Source organism: Stegastes partitus, unplaced genomic scaffold (assembly GCF_000690725.1).
Source record: "Stegastes partitus isolate 25-593 unplaced genomic scaffold, Stegastes_partitus-1.0.2 Scaffold95, whole genome shotgun sequence".
Taxonomy (NCBI): domain Eukaryota; kingdom Metazoa; phylum Chordata; class Actinopteri; family Pomacentridae; genus Stegastes; species Stegastes partitus.
The window spans coordinates 715,704-735,822 of NW_007577826.1; the positions used below are offsets into that span (position 1 = coordinate 715,704).

The 20,119-nt window shown below is 46.3% G+C and overlaps 1 protein-coding gene across 1 annotated transcript in view; it reads left to right on the plus strand.

Moving 5' to 3' along the window:
* The window catches only part of arhgap39 (Rho GTPase activating protein 39), a 113,605-nt gene that overhangs the window by 81,477 nt on the left and 12,009 nt on the right, over positions 1-20,119 (plus strand). Inside the window, exons 2-4 of the mRNA XM_008277324.1 lie at positions 1,020-1,439; positions 14,316-15,600; positions 19,543-19,707. Coding sequence (XP_008275546.1) covers positions 1,020-1,439; positions 14,316-15,600; positions 19,543-19,707 — 1,870 coding nt within the window. The remainder of the gene's footprint in view (positions 1-1,019; positions 1,440-14,315; positions 15,601-19,542; positions 19,708-20,119) is intronic.

Below are 20,119 nucleotides of genomic sequence, written 5' to 3' on the forward strand. Positions count from 1 at the left end.
TTACCTCACAAGAATACTATAACTCATAGCTGTTGATGGTTGTATACAAATTAAATCATGAACTTTGTCTTTCATTTCTGCTAACACACCTTCACCTAGCACCTACTGTAGTTGCTCATTGACACGTGTGGTATCAGACATAGTCATCAACTGGTCATTTAACTGTGCAGACTTACATTTTTTTCTACGGAATTCTGTCAGCATCATAGCACACCAAATGTTTGGGTGTCTAATAAATGTTGGCACCTGCCATTGGAGCCCACACAGCAAGAGAGTTAATTAAGAGTCTGTCTTTGTAATATGACTGCACATCAATTGACATACAGTATGTGTATGTGATGGCCATGAGGACTGCTTGCACTGCATTGTTTGTACAGTTTGGGCTGTTTTGGCTCTAGAACATGTTAGTTGCAGTTATGTTTTAATACATAGAGTCATCATCACAGTAGGAAGTTGGAAGTGGCACAGGTTCAGCTGCTGGTCTATGTGTACATTTTATTAAGAAAGAGGGCACATCTGAGGAACAGTTGAAATCGGAGCGCACCCTATATATCTGCATAATTGGATTAAAAGCATAATCACATTATGGTATTTACAGGGTCTCTGCTTTAATCGTATCGTGGCTTTAATCACATTACAGTGGTGATTGATGGAAACATTTTAAATGCTGTTGTTCCTCAGTAGTGTCTGACAGTAGCTGTGTGTAGACATGTTATATCGTGTTTTTTACCTGCAAGGTTTTTTGAAGGCAGTACCAGACAGGTGAAAGTTCCTAGAATATTTATTATTTCCCATTAGACTCTCGATAGCTATATGCTCCGATTGTTGACTTTGGGAAAGGGGAAGCAGCAAGATGTTGCATGTTGTTGCTAAATCAAAGTGTTTCAGCTTGTTTTTCAAGTTGCTCTGTTTTTTTGCTCCTGAGTGGTCCATTTTCAGAATGCAGTTAACCCAACCCTTGCAGTCGTGAAGCTCCAGCAGCATTGTTAAAAGTCTTGTTTTGAACTCTCCCCCTGCAGGTTAGAATGGGTGGAGATCATCGAGCCCCGCACGCGGGAGCGTATGTACGCCAATCTGCTGACAGGCGAGTGCGTGTGGGACCCTCCACAAGGTGTTTGCATCAAGCGGACTGGCGACAACCAGTGGTGGGAGCTGTTTGACCCCAACACCTCTCGCTTCTACTATTACAATGCCTCCACCCAGCGGACAGTGTGGCACCGACCTCAGGGCTGCGACATCATCCCACTGGCCAAGCTGCAGACTCTGAAGCAGCACACAGATCCCACCAACCCCCGTCCGGCAGGTGGAGGGGGAGGAGGAAGAGCGTCTGCAGACAACAGTCCAGGACGGAACAGTGGAGTTAGCCGAGAGGGAAGCACCTCCTCCTCCCTCGACCAGGAGCTTTCTGAAAAACAGGGCAACAGAGAGGACGCAGACAGGTAAGGCTGCTGCTCAACTGATAGGGACTAGCAGTCTACCCAACAGGCACCAATTTATTGTTCTGGAAATCATACATCACTCTTACATTCAGGTCTGTATACATGTGTTTGAGTGTAATGTATATGTGAAGAGCTGTGTAAAGATGGAGCTGCACAAAGTCTGATAAACTTCCTCCAGTAACAGTTGTTATAATATTTGCATTTCTCTCCAAAAATTCAAGTAATTCTGTTCACATGGTAGTGCCATGCAAATAAAGACAGAAATCAACCTCCACCACTGTAGACAGTCTAAAGACTCTGAGACATACAGAGCACGATGCTGTGATTGTTAGTACTAATAGCACAGTAGTATAGTAGTGGGAGTGTCTGGATTTTTTGAATTTGTGAGAGGGGGCTTATCAACCTAAAACTAGCCTTGACACATTTAAGTGACAGTTCTCTCATCCTCTCCTGAGCATCTCTTTCTGTCTTATCATCCTTCCCTTGCTTTCTGTTTCTGTCACTGTCCATTCATTTCTTTTCTCTCTTACCTTCAGAGCCTTTCACTTCTTTCGACACTCAGTTTGTCTGTCTCTCTCTTACCTTCAGCAGTCCCCTCCTCCACTCCCCTCTGCTGCAGTCTACAGTGATTGGTGGATATGCCAGGCTGGGGTCACAGTGTCCTGTAAATGTCTTCTCTGCTTCAGCAAGAGGACACACACACACACACACACACACACACACACACACACACACACAGAGAGAGACAGAGAGAGAGAGAGAGAGAGAGAGAGACAGAGAGAGAGAGAGAGAGAGAGAGAGACAGAGAGAGAGAGAGAGAGAGAGAGAAAGAGAGAGAACACAGTGTGTGAATGAACGCATGGTTCTTGCCAGTTATTAGTGTTGTGTACACAGAGGAACAGCAAATCACTGCTCTGAGAGACAATTACCCACTGTCTGTAGCTCAAGGAGAACAACATGGAAACACACAGATTTGTTGGAAGGGCACAGCCATTTTATTACCACTCTAATGACCTGCTGACCAGCTGATGATTTTTACAAGTTGTTGAGAGAGTATGAGTAAAGAAAAAATCTGGATGTTTAGGCACTAATTGGTCATAGTAAGGGCATTTTATGAGATTTTTTCACAAATCTGCCAACTAAATCGTTACCTAACAACTTCTTCACCAATATGTTTGTAAAGGTGAGTAATAACATGCTTTAAAATGTTGAAATTCAAATCCCGTGGGAAACCCTGAAAAAAAGCTGCTCAATTTAGGGTACACATAAACGATTGACGAAAAATAGATTTTTTTTTAAAAATCAGGCCTTTAGCAACTTATGAGGGTCAAATCAGGTTTTTTTTTTTTTTTTTTTTATGATTCTGAGTTGATTGTTAGCATTCACATTTCACCACCAACATGTCATTGTTGAAAAAGGCCACACTCACTTTCCATTCACATTCACAGTTGCTTTTATTTCACATACTTATATTATACTCTGAGTTATTTCTTATTCAGTGTCAGAAGCTTCTAGAGTCATTGTCTATGTCTTCTTCAGACTCAACAACGTCATGACTGCACTTTCTACATATAATGCCTTTACAGACACCACAGGCCAAGATGCACGTGACCCCATTCTTCCTGCACTGCTGGTTGCTGCAATCTCTATGACAATGACAGCTTGTAACTTCAGCAGCTCCTCAGGAGCCATGGATAGTCAAGGATGATGTCCATGTACTCATCCATGTCCCCTGCACAAAACATGTGCAGAAAACATGTGCAGGGGACATGGACATCTCCAGCTGCAAGATGAATGGGGTCATGTGCATCTTGGCCTGTGGAATCTGTAAAGGCATTACATGCAGAAATTGCAGTCATGATGTTGTTGAGCCTGAAGAAGACATAGACAATGACTCTAGAAGCTTCTGACACTGAATAAGAAATAACTCTGAGTATTATACACTGCTCAAAAAAATAAAGGGAACACCTAAACAACACAATGTAACTCCAAGTCAATCACACTTCTGTTAAATCAACCTATCCAGTTAGGAAGCAACACTGATTCTGAATCAATTTCACCTGCTGTTGTGCAAACGGAACAGACAACAGGTGGAAATGAGAGGCAGTTAGCAGGACAACCCCTATAAAGGAGGGGATCTGTAGGTGGTGCCCACAGACCATGTCTCTGTTCTCGTCCTTTCTTGATGATGTTTTGGTCACGTCTGCATCTTGTCAGTGCTCTCACCCCTAGAGGTAGCATGAGGCGGTGTCGACAACCCACACAAGCTGCTCAGGTAGTGCAGCTCATCCAGGATGGCACATCAATGCGAGCTGTGGCAAGAAGGTTTGCTGTGTCTCTCAGCACAGTGTCCAGAGCCTGGAGGAGAGGAGGCCAGGAGATAGGCCAGTGCGCCAGGAGACGTGGAGGGGGCCGTAGGAGGGCAACAACCCAGCAGCAGCACCGCTACCTCCTCCTTTGTGCAGGAGGACCAGGAGGAGCACTGCCAGAGCCCTGCAGAATGACCTCCAGCATGCCACTAGTATGCATGTCTCTGCTCAGGGCCTGACGTCCACAAGTGGGGCTTGTGCTTACAGCCCAACACTGTGCAGGGCGACTGGCATTTGCCAGTCGCCCTGCACCAAGGTTGGCAGATTGGCAGATTGGCCATTGGCACCCTGTGCTCTTCACAGATGAGAGCAGGTTCACACTGAGCACATGTGACAGACGTGACAGAGTCTGGAGACGCTGCGGAGAATGTTCTGCTGCCTGCAGCATTCTCCAGCGGTTTGGTGGGTCAGTAATGGTGTGGGGAGACATTTCTATGGAGGGCCGCACAGCCCTCCATGGGCTAGCCAGAGGTACCCTGACTGGCATTAGGTAACAGGATGAGATGCTCAGACCCACTGTAAGACCATATGCTGGTGCAGTGGGCCCTGAGTTCCTTCTGATGCATGACAATGCTCGGCCTCATGTGCCTGAAGTGTGTCAGCAGTTCCTGCATGATGAAAGCATTGATGCTATGGACTGGCCTGCCCGTTCCCCAGACCTGAATCCAACTGAGCACATCTGGGACATCATGTCTCATTGCACCGCAGACTATCCAGGAGTTGATGATGCTTTAATCCAGGTCTGAGAGGAGACCCCTCAGGAGAACATTCTGCCTCATCAGGAGCATGCCCCAGGTATTGTAGAGAGGTCATACAGGCACGTGGAGACCACACACACTACTGAGCCTCATTCTGACTTGTCTTGAGGAATTTCCACTGAAGTCGGATCAGCCTGTGATGTGATTTTCCACTTTTATTTTGAGTATGATTCCACATCCAGACCTCCATGGGATAATAATTTAAATTTACATTGATAATTTTTGTGTTAATTTGTTCCCAATGCATTCCACTATGTAATGAATAAAGATTTTCAACTGGAATATTTCATTCACTGAGATCTAGGATTTGTTATTTTAGTGTTCCCTCTTTTTTTTTGTTTTTTTGAGCAGTATATAAGTATGTGAAATAAAATCAACTGTGAATGTAAATGTAAACGTGAGTGTAGCCTTTTTTAACAATGGAGTGTTTTTGGGGAAATATAAATGCTAACAATCAACTCAGAATCATGAAAAACCTCTGATTTGACCCTCATAAGTTACTTGAGGCCTGATTTTTTTTTTTTTATCTATTTTTCGTCAATTGTTTATCGGTACCCTAAATTGAGCAGCTTTTTTCCAGGGTTTCCCATGGGAGTTGAACTTCAACATTTTAAGGCATGTTATTACACACCTTTACAAACATATTGGTGAAGAAATTGTTAGGTAATGATTTAGTTGGCAGATTGTGATATTTTTCCCTTACTGTCAGTGGTTTTAAATAATACACACAGCCAGAATGACTGTTGTTTGATACAAGCACCACAACCTTCATAATCACCCCCTTTTTAGGCCAGTTCATGCTTTCTGTGCATGTCTGCAAGGCTATTTGGATATAAATGTTGCCATCAGTGCAAGCTTGCCAGAATCCATGTTGATCCCTCAGCAGATGTTTGTGTGCAGGCACTTCCAACAGATGTTTGTTTTGAGGACAGACTGTGTGAGGAGATTCTCAGTTGTCCACACCTTTATAACTCATTGAGAGCTATAAGTAGTCACTGCTGGACTGTGGAGGTGCTTTGACTTGAGCACACCTTCCATTGATGGAGCCCAGACACAGTGAGAAATTCCAAATTCTTTAGAAATCCTGAGCACAGTGCTCTTCATGCACATCTGGAATAGTAACAGATGCTACAGCCCAACCTGTAACCAGCTGCTATATCCTGTGAAAAGGGCAAAGTCACAGCCTTTCAGAAACACCCGCAGGAACCCTGTGTGTATTTCTGTGTTTAGTATGAGGGGCAATGCAACTGTCCTCTTAGTACACTGATGTGTACCTTTTGCAGTATGACTCTGCATTGGCTATCCAGAAACCATGCAATAGCCTTTGCTGTGCTGTGTTGTCCCACTAAACACTAAACAACCCAGTAACTGGTGGTTGAGCGGGCGACCCATAAATAGGGGCATCAGTCCCTGGATACGTTGAGAACCGTGGTGAGTCTTGCTGTATGTCTGTTCCCCTCTCTTCTCCTCCACCTTTCCTATCCCTCCTCAACTGCACTTTGATAAAGATTCGACAAATACCCAAAAATAAATAAAAGAAAAAGAAAAACATTAGTACTGTGCCAAGGCAGCTTGAAAGGCCGCAGTTGGTGGTTGCTCAGCTTGGTGCAAGTAAAATAGAAACGTATACATGCATTCTAGTGAAGTCATGCACACACTTTCTGCGTGTACAGTAGTTTCAGTTCAGTTCTCTGTAAATAGCACCAAATCATAACAGAAGTCATCTCAAAGCATTTCACACAGGACCAACATTCCTCTTAAGCACTTGGTGACAGTGAGGAGGGAACATGAAAAAAAGAATAAAACCTAACAAAGAACAGAAGGGATGATGGCCATCTGCCTCGACTGGTTGTGGTGAGAAGGGTTGAAAGTGAAACCATTTTGGTATGAAAACAGTCCAGTGTAAAGATCCAGTCTAATGATGGTGATGTCAGCTGGTTTATCTGTCCAGCATGGTAGTCCAGAGGAGCCTCGTAAAACCTGCACACTCCCTGCATTCAGATATGATCTGTTTCTACTAAGTACTGAACATGAACTCAAATGGCATGGTATTCTTTGGCCATATTGCTTTATCAATATGACTTTTAGCAGACGGCTGTCTGCTTAGTGAGGAGGATGAGTGTCAGTCTGAAGACAGTCTCAGGAGAGAGTGAATGCTAAGGAGAGCAGGACAGGCAGTTTGTCAGAGATCCCACATCTTCCTCCCTGACAGATGTGAGCTATTGACCTCTACACATCTCTCCCTCCCTGCACACCAAGGATTCTGTTAAGGGAGGGAGGGACAAATCGTGAAGAAGAGGGCAGCAATAATAAAGGATGGACAGAAGGACAAGAGATCAGGAAGAAGAAAGTACATGAAAAGTGCCACATACTTGATTGACCACTGTGGCAGATACTATTACTTTGCATTCCAGCTAAAGGTTAGCTCGGTCAAACCTTTTTGCTGGATGTTTTTGTCAGACCCTTCTCTGTAGGCACCCCTGTTGTGTCAGTACAGGGCTTCCAGTCAAATGAATGTCGAGCTGCATTTTTTTTTACGCAGAGCTACAGTCAGTCTGAACCCTGCTATTGGCAGCCAAACAACCCTGTTTGATCGGTGAGCATGCTTTTTGTACTTGGTCTTGCCCAGTCCCCGGATTGAATTGAATTTTTCAAAAACACAACACACACAACACACCTGCTGACCATGCCTTTATTCTCCACTATAGTTATAGTGGTTCTTGCTTCATCATGCTGGAATATTCCTCTTTTGCCATTCTTCTGCAGACTGAGAGTCATCTTGTCTGCCAGTATTTTGGTAGATCCACAGAGAGACTGATTTATAAAACTGATTTTTTGATTCAGTTTTTCTTCACTCGAAGATCATGGCCAGATTTTTAATGAATGATTTTATGTGTGGATTCGAGTCTTGTGCTTTCGTTTTGGTAGTGTTTTCCCTGTGTGTTTTGCTGCGCTGCTGTGTGCGCTGCATTTTCAGGCTGGGCATGGTCGAGGAGGACTCACTCGCTCTCCACCACACCTGTCCCGCATCATAATCAGCACTCCTCTTAAAACGGCTTCTCCCCATGATGTGGCGCCCGAGGATTCACTCCCCTACGAGCGGTAGATCGACCATGCTTCATCTCAAGTTCTCGTGCTTGTTATTTGTTTGTTTTATGCTGACCTCTTCGTTTCGGCATTCCCTTCAGAGCCTCCTCAGCCTGACGTCTCCCCAGCCCAGCCATCTCAAGCCAACCACCAGCAGCAGCCCTTTGGTTTTCCCCCACTGGATCCAAGCACCACGAGCACCCCCTCCCCGAAACACGGATCCCCCCCCCTGCACTGGAGCACACCGCTGGAGCCGCCCATAAGCCCTCTCACCTCCTCTCATGAAGACCAGCATGCACCGGCGCTTCCCCCTCCTGCTTCCTTGGTGTCCTCACTCCTTCCCCGAATAAAAACCCTCTTATTATTGACCTTGTCTCCCTTGTCGCATTTTGGGTCCACTTCTTGTAAACTCGGAGCTCACTCCTAACAGAATCCTCTGGCCAAACATGGACCCAGCAACCCCCGACACCCTCAAGGAAGCGATTGGTTCTCAAGCGATCCTCCTCTCCAGACATGACCACATGTTGGCAAGCGCAATGGATTCGCTGCAAGAGCTTTCGCAGAGCGTGTTACAGCTGACCGCTCAGATGAGCACCCTCGCAGCACCTAGCCAGAGTGCTAGCGCTACCACTCGAGTGAGTAACCCTTCCGTCCCTGAACCGCCCTCTCCTCTGTTAGAACCTAGAGTTCCTTTGCCCGAACCTTATTCGGGGGAACAAGGTTTGTGTAACCAGTTTTTGTTAAACTGTACATTAGTGTTTGATCTCCAGCCGTCCCGCTATAATTCCGACAAAGCTAAAATAGCATTTTGTGTGAATTTGTTACGGGGAAGAGCAGCTCAGTGGGCCACTTCCCTATGGAAAAAACAGTCGTCCATTTTAAGTTCTTATACTTTGTTTACAACTGAATTGATTAAGATTTTTGATCATCCCGTTAAAGGGAGTGAGGCGTTAAACCGCCTATTTGCCTGCAAACAAGGGTCACAGTCCGCTGCGGATTATTCTGTCTCTGTCTGAATTCTGCCGGCCGAGTGTGAGTGGGATGAGCCCGCTTTTAGGACCCTTTTTGTCCGTAATCTATCAGAAGAATTAAAGGATGAACTGGCATCTCGGGACGAGCCTACCTCGCTCAATGAATTAATTTCCTTGACTTAAAATTGATAATCGCTTACGAGAAAGAAGGAGAGAGAGAGCAGCACGGGTTCGGAGGGTCTTATTGGGGAGAGACTCTCTTCCCCCCATGAACCTTGATTTCCCTGCTCCTAAACTAATGATATCGCCGGAGAATTCTACTCTGTCGCAGGAGGAGCCTATGCAGCTGGTTTCCCTACGGAGCGCCAGTGACGCATGCAGCAGCTGTTGTGTCTGTACTGTGGACAACCGGGATATTGCGTCGTCCAGTGCTCGGAACAGCTAAAAGATCTGGCTCACCAGTGAGAGAGAGCATCCTGGTGAGCAAGACAGACATTTTCTCTAGCTCTCAGTCCCGCAGAAATCTTCCGGCCAAGTTGAGTTTTGATTTCCCCTTGTTAGCACATCACAACCCCACTGAGCCTGGCCACTGTGACTCGAGGGAGCCGCTTCCTGGAGGGCGTTCCAGGAGGAGGCGTGGCTCCCGGTGGCGTCATGCCTTGCCGCTCCCCAGCGCCAAAACCTCGCCGCTGCCGAACGTCGCGGAGGTCCCGCCGCTCCCACCACACCGGTCCTGCATCCTGGCCATCCCCGGGCGGGTCGACGCTGCCACCGAGCCGGTTCCTGCTCCTGTTCCTGGGCTGGTTGACGCTGCCACCGAGCCGGTTCCTGTTCCCGGGTGGGTCGCCACCGCCACTGACCCTGTTCCTGTTCCCGGACGAGTCAATGCTGCCACCGAGCCGGTTCCAGTTCCTGTTGCCGGACGAGTCGATACCGTCACTGAGCCGGTTCCTGCTCCTGTTCCTGGACGGGTCGACGCCGCCACCGAGCCGGTTCCAGTTCCTGGACAGGTCAACGCCGCCACCAAGCCGATTCCTGATCCTGTTCCTGTCCTCCAGCGGATCAACACCGCCTCTGTTCCTGTTCTTGAGTGGGTTGACGCTGCCTCTGATCCTGTTTCCCGGCGGGTCGATGCCGCCTCTGATCCTGTTCTCGAGCAGGTCGACACTGCCTTTGATCCTGTTTCCGGGCGGGTCGACACCGCCTCTGATCCTGTTTCCGAGTGGGCCGATGCCGTCTCAAGATGCTGGGACCTGCCAGAGTGGGATGACAGTCCCGCTGGCAGAGAACATTGCCCTGGCCTCTCATGCTCCTGAGCCTTGGCCTCAAGAGGGGATCCGCCTTCGCCAGCTCATGGCCCAAGTCCGGCCTCCAGAGGAGCTCCGCCTTCGCCAGCTCCTGGCCCGAGTCCGACCTCCAAAGGGGCTCCACTTTTGCCGGCTCCTGGCCCGAGTCTGGCCTCCAGAGGGGCTCCGCCTTCACCGGCTCCCGGCCCGTGTCCGGTCTGCAGAGGGGCTCCGCCTTCGCCGGCTCCTGGACCGAGTCCGGCCTCCAGAGGGGCTCCGCCTTCACCGGCTCCCGGCCCGTGTCCGGTCTGCAGAGGGGCTCCGCCTTCATCGGTTCCCAGCCCGAGTCCGGCCTCCAGGGGGGCTCCACCTTCGCCGACTCCTGGCCCCAGTCCGGCCTCCAGAGGGATCCTGTCTCCGTCGTCTCCGGGCTTCAGCCCGGCCGCCCAAGGGTCTCGTCTCGTCCGTCGCAAGCCTCCTGATGGGTTCCTCCACTGCGGTTCTCCAGCCCGATTGCCCGAGGGTCTCCATCTCATCTGTCGGCGGCCTCCTGATGGGTTCCGCTGTTGGCCTCCTGCCCGACCAGCCTCTGGGCCATCCTTACGAGTTTTGAATTGTTTTGGATTAGTCTCCACATACTCTGTTCGGACGCCAGGAGTGTCGAGTCTTGTGCTTTCGTTTTGGTAGTGTTTTCCCTGTGTGTTTTGCCGCGCTGCTGTGTGCGCTGCATTTTCAGGCTGGGCGGGGCATGGTCGAGGAGGACTCACTCGCTCTCCACCACACCTGTCCCGCATCATAATCAGCACTCCTCTTAAATTGGCTTCTCCCCATGATGTGGCGCCCGAGGATTCACTCCCCTACGAGCGGTAGATCGACCATGCTTCATCTCGAGTTCTCGTGCTTGTTATTTGTTTGTTTTATGCTGACCTCTTCGTTTCGGCATTCCCTTCAGAGTCTCCTCAGCCTGACGTCTCCCCAGCCCAGCCATCTCGAGCCAACCACCAGCAGCAGCCCTTTGGTTTTCCCCCACTGGATCCAAGCACCACGAGCACCCTCTCCCCGAAACACGGATCCCCCCCCCTGCACTGGAGCACACCGCTGGAGCCGCCCATAGGCCCTCTCACCTCCTCTCACGAAGACCAGCATGCATCGGCACTTCCCCCCCCTGCTTCCTTGGTGTCCTCACTCCTTCCCCGAATAAAAACCCTCTTATTATTGACCTTGTCTCCCTTGTCGCATTTTGGATCCACTTCCTGTAAACTCGGAGCTCACTCCTAACATTATGGAGGTTAATTTAATAACCTGGGAAAATAACAGTTTTCAAATCAAATCAAGTTTGTTGTCATTTTGTTGTACATACACAGTAGTACATGCAGGATGAGAGAACGTTTCTTCAGGATTATTTAACCAGCAAGTTTTGCGGAACGTTCACTGTCGCTGCCTCCTGAAGAGGCCGCAGCATCCATGCACGGCACCATTCGTTGAATATGGCAAACCTCTTCAGGTCCTGGTAGGTCTTTTGGGACACAAAGACACACACGATGGTGTGACGATGGTGAAACCGCAGATGCTGCCCAGAGCTAGCTAGCTGTCTGTCTGTCTGTCTGTCCACCCGGAATAATGTTGTCCCCTCCAGCTGTATGTCCATCTGGGATGGTGTCATGGAGCCATGTTTCTCTTAAAGCAAACACACAGTTCGCCTTTAGCATGGATCCTGGCTCTCTTCCTCCTCCTTTGTTTAAGTTCATACCGTTTGCGCTTCCTTCCCTCTTGGATAACTGCCGGCGTAGTCTCCGATTGGACTCCTTGTTGGTGTAGTTTGTCCAAATCACAACCTATTGCCGCAATTCCAGTGCTGTTCACTGTCCCGACGCCCAACAAAGTCTCCCAGCCACAAGTTTTGTGGAAAGAATGTCTGGGATAGACAAGACACTTAAAACGTTCATTTTTGTTGTCTCCTGAAGTGGCCACTGCGTCTATGCGCGCTGCCATCACCGTGCTTAAGATTAAGCAGGGCATTTTTTTTGAATGTCATTTATGTTATGTATTTCATGTTGTGCACTGTCCTTCACATTATCTGTGCTGTATCAGAAACTCTAATTTCCTTTGATAACCCATGTACCAAGTCTAAAACGCTTACCTATCTGTTTTTGTAGAGGTAAATTGTGCTGGTGGTGCACGATCTGTGGCGTCATTGTCGGAGGATGTCAACTGTGCCGCTAGCCAGCGGTCCAGTGGCTCATTTTACACCTCCTGATTACTGCTGTAACTGACTGATTGTTAGTTGGTCTTTCATATTCCTGGATCCTTTTCCGTCTTTGTGAAGTATCACAGTCAGATTTTTTGCGAGATCATTGCGAGAGATCATTTTACAAGCATGTTTATGCAGTTAGGCTAACTGGAAATCACAGGTGTTTCAGTGATCACAGGTCCTAAGCATCCTAAGACAGCATTTAAGAACAAATTAGTTCCAGATGTTGTATTCTAATTCTTACAAATAAATTAAAGGCAGAAAGAAAAGAACAAAAAAGCCTATATAATCAGACTGATGTGGCTTATATTTCATGAGGGTGCATAGTGACTGTGCAAGGAATAGCTGATATTGTTTCAGAGGAATGCCTCTGATCAGTGCACTCCCTTGCAAAAGCTCAGTGAATTAATGCTGTGCTTTTTGTGCTCATTTTGGTTCCAGTTTTTACAGCTGACCAGGTGCCAACCATCTTTGTAGTGTTGAAATTTGAGAGGATGAGGAAACTGGAAAGTCAAAAAGACAGAAAGCCATCATGCTAATTGTCACACCATCCACTTTTCTGAACCCTTGGGTACGAAAATCTTTGTAAGACATGCATCATGATTTGCAGACGAGTCAGTGTTAGAGCTAGGAGTGCAACTAGTCACTATATCAACCAAACTGTCAGATACATTTTGCATTCTGCTCTGTTTGGAGACTGACAAGAGGAAATACACTGACCATCATTTTGGTTGAAGTGTGCACTAGGTTAAATGGTGCACTAATGTTGGATTCCACCTTTCTTTTCTTTTCTTTTATGTCACAGAAGAATGTGTTGGTAAATGTGGCAATGAGGTTATGAATATGCATCTTTTAACTTTTAGCATGTGCTTTGGATCTTGAATGCAGTTTGATGCATTTGTCCATGATTCCATAATTTTACCAACATAGAAAAATTCTCCCCTATTTTACATAAACTGACAGAAGCAGCTTCTCTTTGAATCCAAATTAATGGTAGTGAAAGTGAGTGAAGAACTACAGTTGTGTTCAGTACTAAACAGTAGTGGTGACCCAATAAACATTCAAACACTTAAAGCTAGTGTCTGTCCACAATAGGATTTCTTTGTAGAATGTCTCTATGACTCTGAGCTGATGGAGCAATAGAAATGTGTTTGTAGTTGAAGTAAAATGAGAGGAAGGATGATGATGCTGCAGTGGCACAGACAGACAGATGGGGACAGATTGGAACAGGCAGGCAATGTGTAAATTGATTTGAAGGTCAAATTATCATGAATAATTTAAGAATAAGGAGAAAAAGAACAACAGTCACTGTGTAGTAAGAAGCAGGAGAGAACAGGATGGTGGATAAAAAATAGGAATGGAAAGACACATGAGAAGGAGAAGTTTTAGAGCAAAGAGGTGACTGGATTGATGGAGGGAAGAAGTGGGTTGGAGTGTGGAACAGTTTGCACTACATGCTAGCACAGCCCTGTTATGCTTAATGCAGCCCCCCCCCCCCCCCCCGTCTCACACACCCGTCTCACACACCCACACACACACACACACACACATACACACACACATATTAACATCGACAAATACACAAACACACACACTGCCACTATTGAGCACTGGCCCTGGGGATGCATCTGTATAGTATTTGCAAAACAAGGGTGGCCAATGCTGCAATCGATTTCACACTTCCATCCCTCTCACCCAGTTCACCTCTTGTTCTTCATCCCTCACTGCTCTCCCTCCTCCTCTCTCCTGACGAGCAGAATGGGAGGGCCTGCTCAATGAGCGCAATGAGTGAGTGAATGTGAGCTGATGAAGTAAACGTCTGTTGTTGCCATTGGCTGCTGTTTGGTGGATTTTAGCTGCGGCAGTGCCTGCACATTAAATATTATTGTCACTAAAACCTTTTGCAGTGCTTCAATGAACCAAGATGATTTAAAAACAACAGTACTTTGCCAGCCCCAGCCACAGATAGGAATGTAATGTTTCTGTCGTGCCTCCCCCTCCCCCAGTTCTCATACCTTATCCCGCTTGTGTAGAGTTGGCATCATTGTTCGACTGTGGTTTACAAACCCCCTTTTTCATGACTGTGCAGTGTTGCGGCATCTACATGTGATGGTGAAACCGGTCTCTGTCTTCTCTCCTCTCCTCTTCTGTCAGGACATCTCCCTTCAGGTGGAACACTGGCACAAAGGAACGAATGCTAATCAAAGTGACAGACAGGGAGCCCAGCTTCTTGGCCCATCAGGGAAATGGTTACTCTCCCTGTGACCCCCCCACCCCCGGTGCTCCTCCAGGAGGGGGCACCATGTCCCGAGCCCGACGTTCCTCTGGAGGGAACCTTCCTTCAGAACCTGATGGCTCACCTGTCCTCTATGCTGATCGCCGTCAGTCTCCCTTCCTGAAGCGGGCTGAGCTGGGTGGCGCCGGTACCCACCGGCGCTCCTCAGCCGACTCCCAGCCCCCATCACCCCGCTACGCCTATGAACCGCCCCTGTACGAGGAGCCGCCATCAGAGTACCAGCCCCCTCCCATCTACGAAGAGCCTCCCACTGATATGCACCTCTCTGACGCCTCCTTCTACAGCACTGGCAAGTCACCTGCTCGCAAATCGTCAGCCCCCCTCTACCACTCTCCCAAGCAGGGCCAGTCTCCCTACGGCCAGCTGGTTCTGACCAGGCAGAAGTGTCCGGAAAAGACCCAGAGCCTGGAGTACAGTCCTGTGGGAAAGGAGTATGTCAAGCAGCTGGTGTATGTGGAGCAGTCAACTTCCAGCCCTCGCTTCAAGACTGCAGACCGCCTGCTGCGTTATGGTACTACTGGGGGCTATGGTGGTTCGTATGGGGGGTCCTACACTTTGCAGCACAGCCAGTCTCTGATCAGGGACCCACGCCTACTGCTGGACTACAGTGCGGAGGGTGGAGAGGGAGGCCAGAGGTTGCTTTATGAGGACTCCATATCCTGGACATCCAGCCAGACCCACTCCCTCTCCTCCTCCTCTACTGCCGGGCCTGGGGCTTTCTCTCCCGGTGGAAACCGCAAACGCAAGAGCCGCAAACCGTCCCTCCCCCAGGAGCTGGCGCGCTGTGGAGAGGGGGAGCTGGCAGGTACTGCATCTGAGGCGATGCTGGCCCAGGCCAGACTGGCATGGGAGGCCCAGCAAGTGATGAAACAGCGGAGCAGCTGGGACTCTGGGCAGGGAGGAGGGATGGCCCAGGTTGGCGGTTCCAAAGATGGCTACGAAAGTGATGGAGCGGTGCCTCTGCCGTTACCGGGACCAGTGGTTAGAGCCTTCAGTGAGGACGAGGCGCTGGCACAGAGTGATGGCCACCACTGGAAACGAAGCACATTTGATCGACTGGGTTTCCCCCAGGCCCTGCTGGAGAAAAGCCTCTCTGTTCAGACCAACCTGGCCTCCCCTGAGCCTTACCTCCACCCCTCACAGGTATGCATGCTCGGAGTCTGTTTTCAAACCTAGGGCAACAGAACAGCTCCACTTTATTCATTACTAATGAGTTTTATATTCGTAGTTAGCTTGTTGTTTCTAACTATCTGAGTGCTCATGTCTTAATTAATGAGTAGCATGTCATAATAATTGACAAAACTATCAAATTTTTTATCGTTTTTACTTTTTATTTTAGGCTATCAGGACCTATCAGTTATGCTTACCTTATTATGCAAAACAAAGGCTTTATTGTAATTCCTGTATTTTTAATACAGTTCACATCCAGAATGTCTAGTATGTTAAAATGTGTTGTACAAATTGTGTACAGAATGTGGAAACCCCTTCATTTTTGCACATATTGCTGTTTCAGTTAAAATGCATAAGATTGGCACATGGATGAGTGCACAGCTGGATCAGTCAGACCACATGTCAGGGTTGCTGGATCTCAGCAGCTGTAAATATGATCAGACAAAATTCTGAAGAAAAACAGGAACCTGATTATAATTTTCAGATGTTTCTGCGGTTCTGTTGGGGTTATACTATCATCTATCTGTCACAAATGAAAGCATCTGATAAGCTAGACAGACAGAGAGAGCTGAAATCTTACCTGAACTGCAGCCATCACTCACAGTGTAACACCTACACAAACACTGTCAGCACATGGCCCAGTCACATCTGATCTGTTCTGTGTTACGGCCCCACCCTGGTGGAAACCATGGATGTTTGATGTAAGCCTACTGAGCCTGAGATTCGCTTATATAACACTTACACTGCTGCATAGTTCAGAAAGATACTCCCTATAGTAGCACCATGCTCAGGGAGCACGCACACATAGATCCACATGTAACACAAAGGATGAGCAGATGTTGTTCCTGCGCCTTTTTTAGCTGTTGTAATTCTAAACCGTCACATCAGTAAAGATGGACATTATTTCTCAAAACTTTCATTTTTCCTGGAAAATGTACTTTTAAATACAACATTCCAAGACAGTTCATACAAATCATGTCATAATACATCCAGTGCTAGACATGCTTCACGTTGTTCATTTTCCTTAATTCAAGAATTATCTAAGCTCAAGTAAAAACAGGATCCGATTTTACTGATTTACTTTTTCACTGACCACATATTTAGTCCAACAGCTCTAAAAGTTCACTCTAGAACTTAGAAACAGCAGCTGAGAAACAGTTTCACCTCACAGTACCTTTAGTAGAAGTCCTAGAAGATATCTGTGACCACACATGGGCTTCATCAGCAAAGGCAACGGCCCAGTTTTCATGGAAATATCACTTTACATGTCAGTCAGAGAGCCTCAGAACCTGTGCCCAGTGATGCCACTTAGTAAAAGAGGAAATTGAAATATGTCATTTCTCATGGCAACTGGGAAATTCTATCTATTGATTGAATATGTGATATAGTATGACTGAAAACCCCTTACAACTACTAAATAAACTTTGAAATGTCAATTGTCCTTATCTTTTCATGTCTTTCAGCAATCAATTAAGAATAGTTCTGCTTTTAATGAAGGACTTTTGGCTAACCCGAGACAAAATATGTCACAACTCACTTTCCTTCACAGTAAAAGCTCTTGTTTGTTTGATGGTGAATGAGTGGAAAATATTCAGACTAAGTTAACCCAGGTCTTATTAAACTCAACTACAGCTGCTAAACAGCAGTAATTCAACTGGTAAGTGTTGACAAAAGTTTAGCTTGTTTAAGTGTGATAAAAAGGCAGGCATGAAATGAGCACATAAGCACTGGTTGCTATGACATATGGCTTTACCCTCAGAGGCCCTGAGAAGATAGGAGCACTGGGAAACCCTTAGCCAAGAGGAAAATGGGTTGTCGCTCACCTCCCCATCTCTTTCTGCTCCCACTCTTATTTCCTCTCACTTTCTCTTTCTTTTTAAATTCTGCAATGCAATGCTACAGTTTAAAGCTGAGACCGTGAAGGGAGGAATCTGCCCAGCAGAATCCACCTTGAAAGAAGAGAAAGAATGACAGTAGACGAAGTGGAAAGAGGATAGACAGAATGGAAGCTGAATGAGCAGGGACAGAGGAGAGAGAAGAGGCTTTTATTCAGCAACAGAGAAGGACTCAAAATACCACAATAGTTGTAAAACTGCAGCCAGTGTTATGGGAGCTACATGTTGTAAACCACAAACAAGGTTATGATGGGGGAATTATTTCACATGTATTTTGCTGACCTCAGACAAAAAGTGAAGCACAGCAAAATATATGAAGAGAGCCACAATGTATTTGCATCTTTTTTGAAAAGGTGTTTATTGACTTTCTTTTTGGATGAGTTTTTTAGATAGATCACGTGTTCATTAGTGGGCTTTAGGGGAGTTGGAGGGTGAATTAGCTGTTTCCCTCTGCCTGAGCTGGGATCACTACATCCTGACTCCAGCTGTGAAACTGACACAGAAACCAGAGTGACTTCCATTTACTCAACACTTGTATTCACCAAAACAAATTATTCCTTCAACCAAAAATTAAATGGGAATAGATTGTCTTGAATAAATCTCAGTATTCATGCAAAACACACATATATAAATGTTAAAATGTTAAATCTCCTATAAAATTTCAGAAAAACTAATCATATTAATAAAATACTGGTAGATTTAGATAAATTATCACTGAAGTAATGGTCACCTTTACTGTCCACCTTGCACTCACAGCACCATCACAAAGACCTCAGAGTTTTGAGGATACATGTTGTGGTAGACTAGAAAAATGGACCTCAGTTGTCTTAACTGTCATGTGAAGTCTTATCAACTGCTGAATGGATGACACATCTTATGTCCTCATGACTGGACGAGCTTACCAGTAACTGCCACAGATACCTGCAGACAGGACAAAAAGTAGAACTACAGGAGAGCAACTCAATTTAATGATATGTAATGGTGATATATAACTGTATCAAAGAAATGAAGGAGAGGAGCTCAGTATATCATGGGAATCCCCCGGCAGTCCAAAGCTATAGCAACATAACTAAGGGACAGTTCAGGTGATCCTGAGCAGCACTAACTATAAGCTTTGTCAAAGAGGAAAGTTTTAAGCCTAACCTTAAAAGTGCCCCCAGAACCAAAAACTGGGAGCTGATTCCATAAGACAGGAGCCTGATAGCTGAAAGCTTTGCCTCCCATTCTACTCCTGGAAACTCTGGAATCACAAGTAGACCTGCAGTCTGAGAGTGAAGGGTTCTGTTACAATGATATGGTACAATAAGGTCTTTAAGACAAGATGGTCATTGAGCGTTTTATATGTCAGAAGCAGAATTTTAAATTCTATCCTGGATTTTACAGCCATAACTCTGACTACAGCATTTTGGATCAGCTGGAGGTTGACACATTGTGTTTTGATTTACCTCCCTTCACCACAAGAACTATCAGAACTGTAGACATGTTTCCTTGTTTTAATGCTCAGCTGCTTTTGGGTCAGAAATTACAAATTTTCTTCTTAGAGTCGGACACAACTGGATATGAATATGAACTCATATTGCTGAAATATGCTTCTACTCACTTAAGATCTTACCTAAAAACCCTCACATTTAAAGTGTTTTTCAGTATTAACAGAACTAAAAAGATGACAGTGAATCTTTCTCTGGGCCAGTTTCATTAAAATGTAGCAAAGACTCACGTGTCTTCATGATGTGATGTTCATGACTGTCTTCAGAAAGTTTTTCCTGTATTATGTGTTGTTGATACACAGCTGTCACTTTAAATTGTTATTTCAATCAAGGCACTTAGGCATAAATGGACTCTTATTGAAATAGCCTTGTTGGGCTTTACATATTAACAAATCAGTTTTAATGCTAGTCAGCTCACTCTGTGTGCTATAGAAGCTTTCTAAATGTTCTGTAGCAGAAGTACAGACATGAACTACATCATCTGTTTCCTCTCTCCCTCTTTCTTTCTTGGTTTCCCTGCCTTCACCTGTCAGTCGGAGGACCTTGGAGCCTGTGCGCAGTTTGAAGCCAGTCGAAATGCCAGGAATATGATGCCAAGTGCCAGCTGTGGCATTTTCCCAGAATTCACCCTGAGGAAGCCCTCCTCAGAGACCGACATTGAGAACTGGGCATCCAAGCACTTCAACAAACACACACAGGTACTCGCAAGGATGTGACACATCTGTCTCTTTGTCCTGTTAGTTGCATCCTTTGTTGGTATTTCTGTTTTTAGCATTTCTAAAATAATCTTTTGTGTTCCTTGTTCTGCAGTGTCTTCTCATATTTTATTCTGGAGTACAAGTGTTCCACAGCAAAAGACGTTGCCATATTATTTTACCTTTTTCTGAGCACTTTCATTGTTGACTTTCAACATGGCTCAGTTGTTATAGGGGTGGGCGGGATTAGATCAGTACTCACACTGGGGCAGCACAAAAAGGGATATATTGTTTTTCTTGCTGTCCTTACATTTATCATTTGCTGATGCAGGCATGGCTGCCATGTAAAAGTAGACTATGAGACTTACATAATAGCTTTATCTGTAAACATTTACCGATTTAACAAAAAATGTTA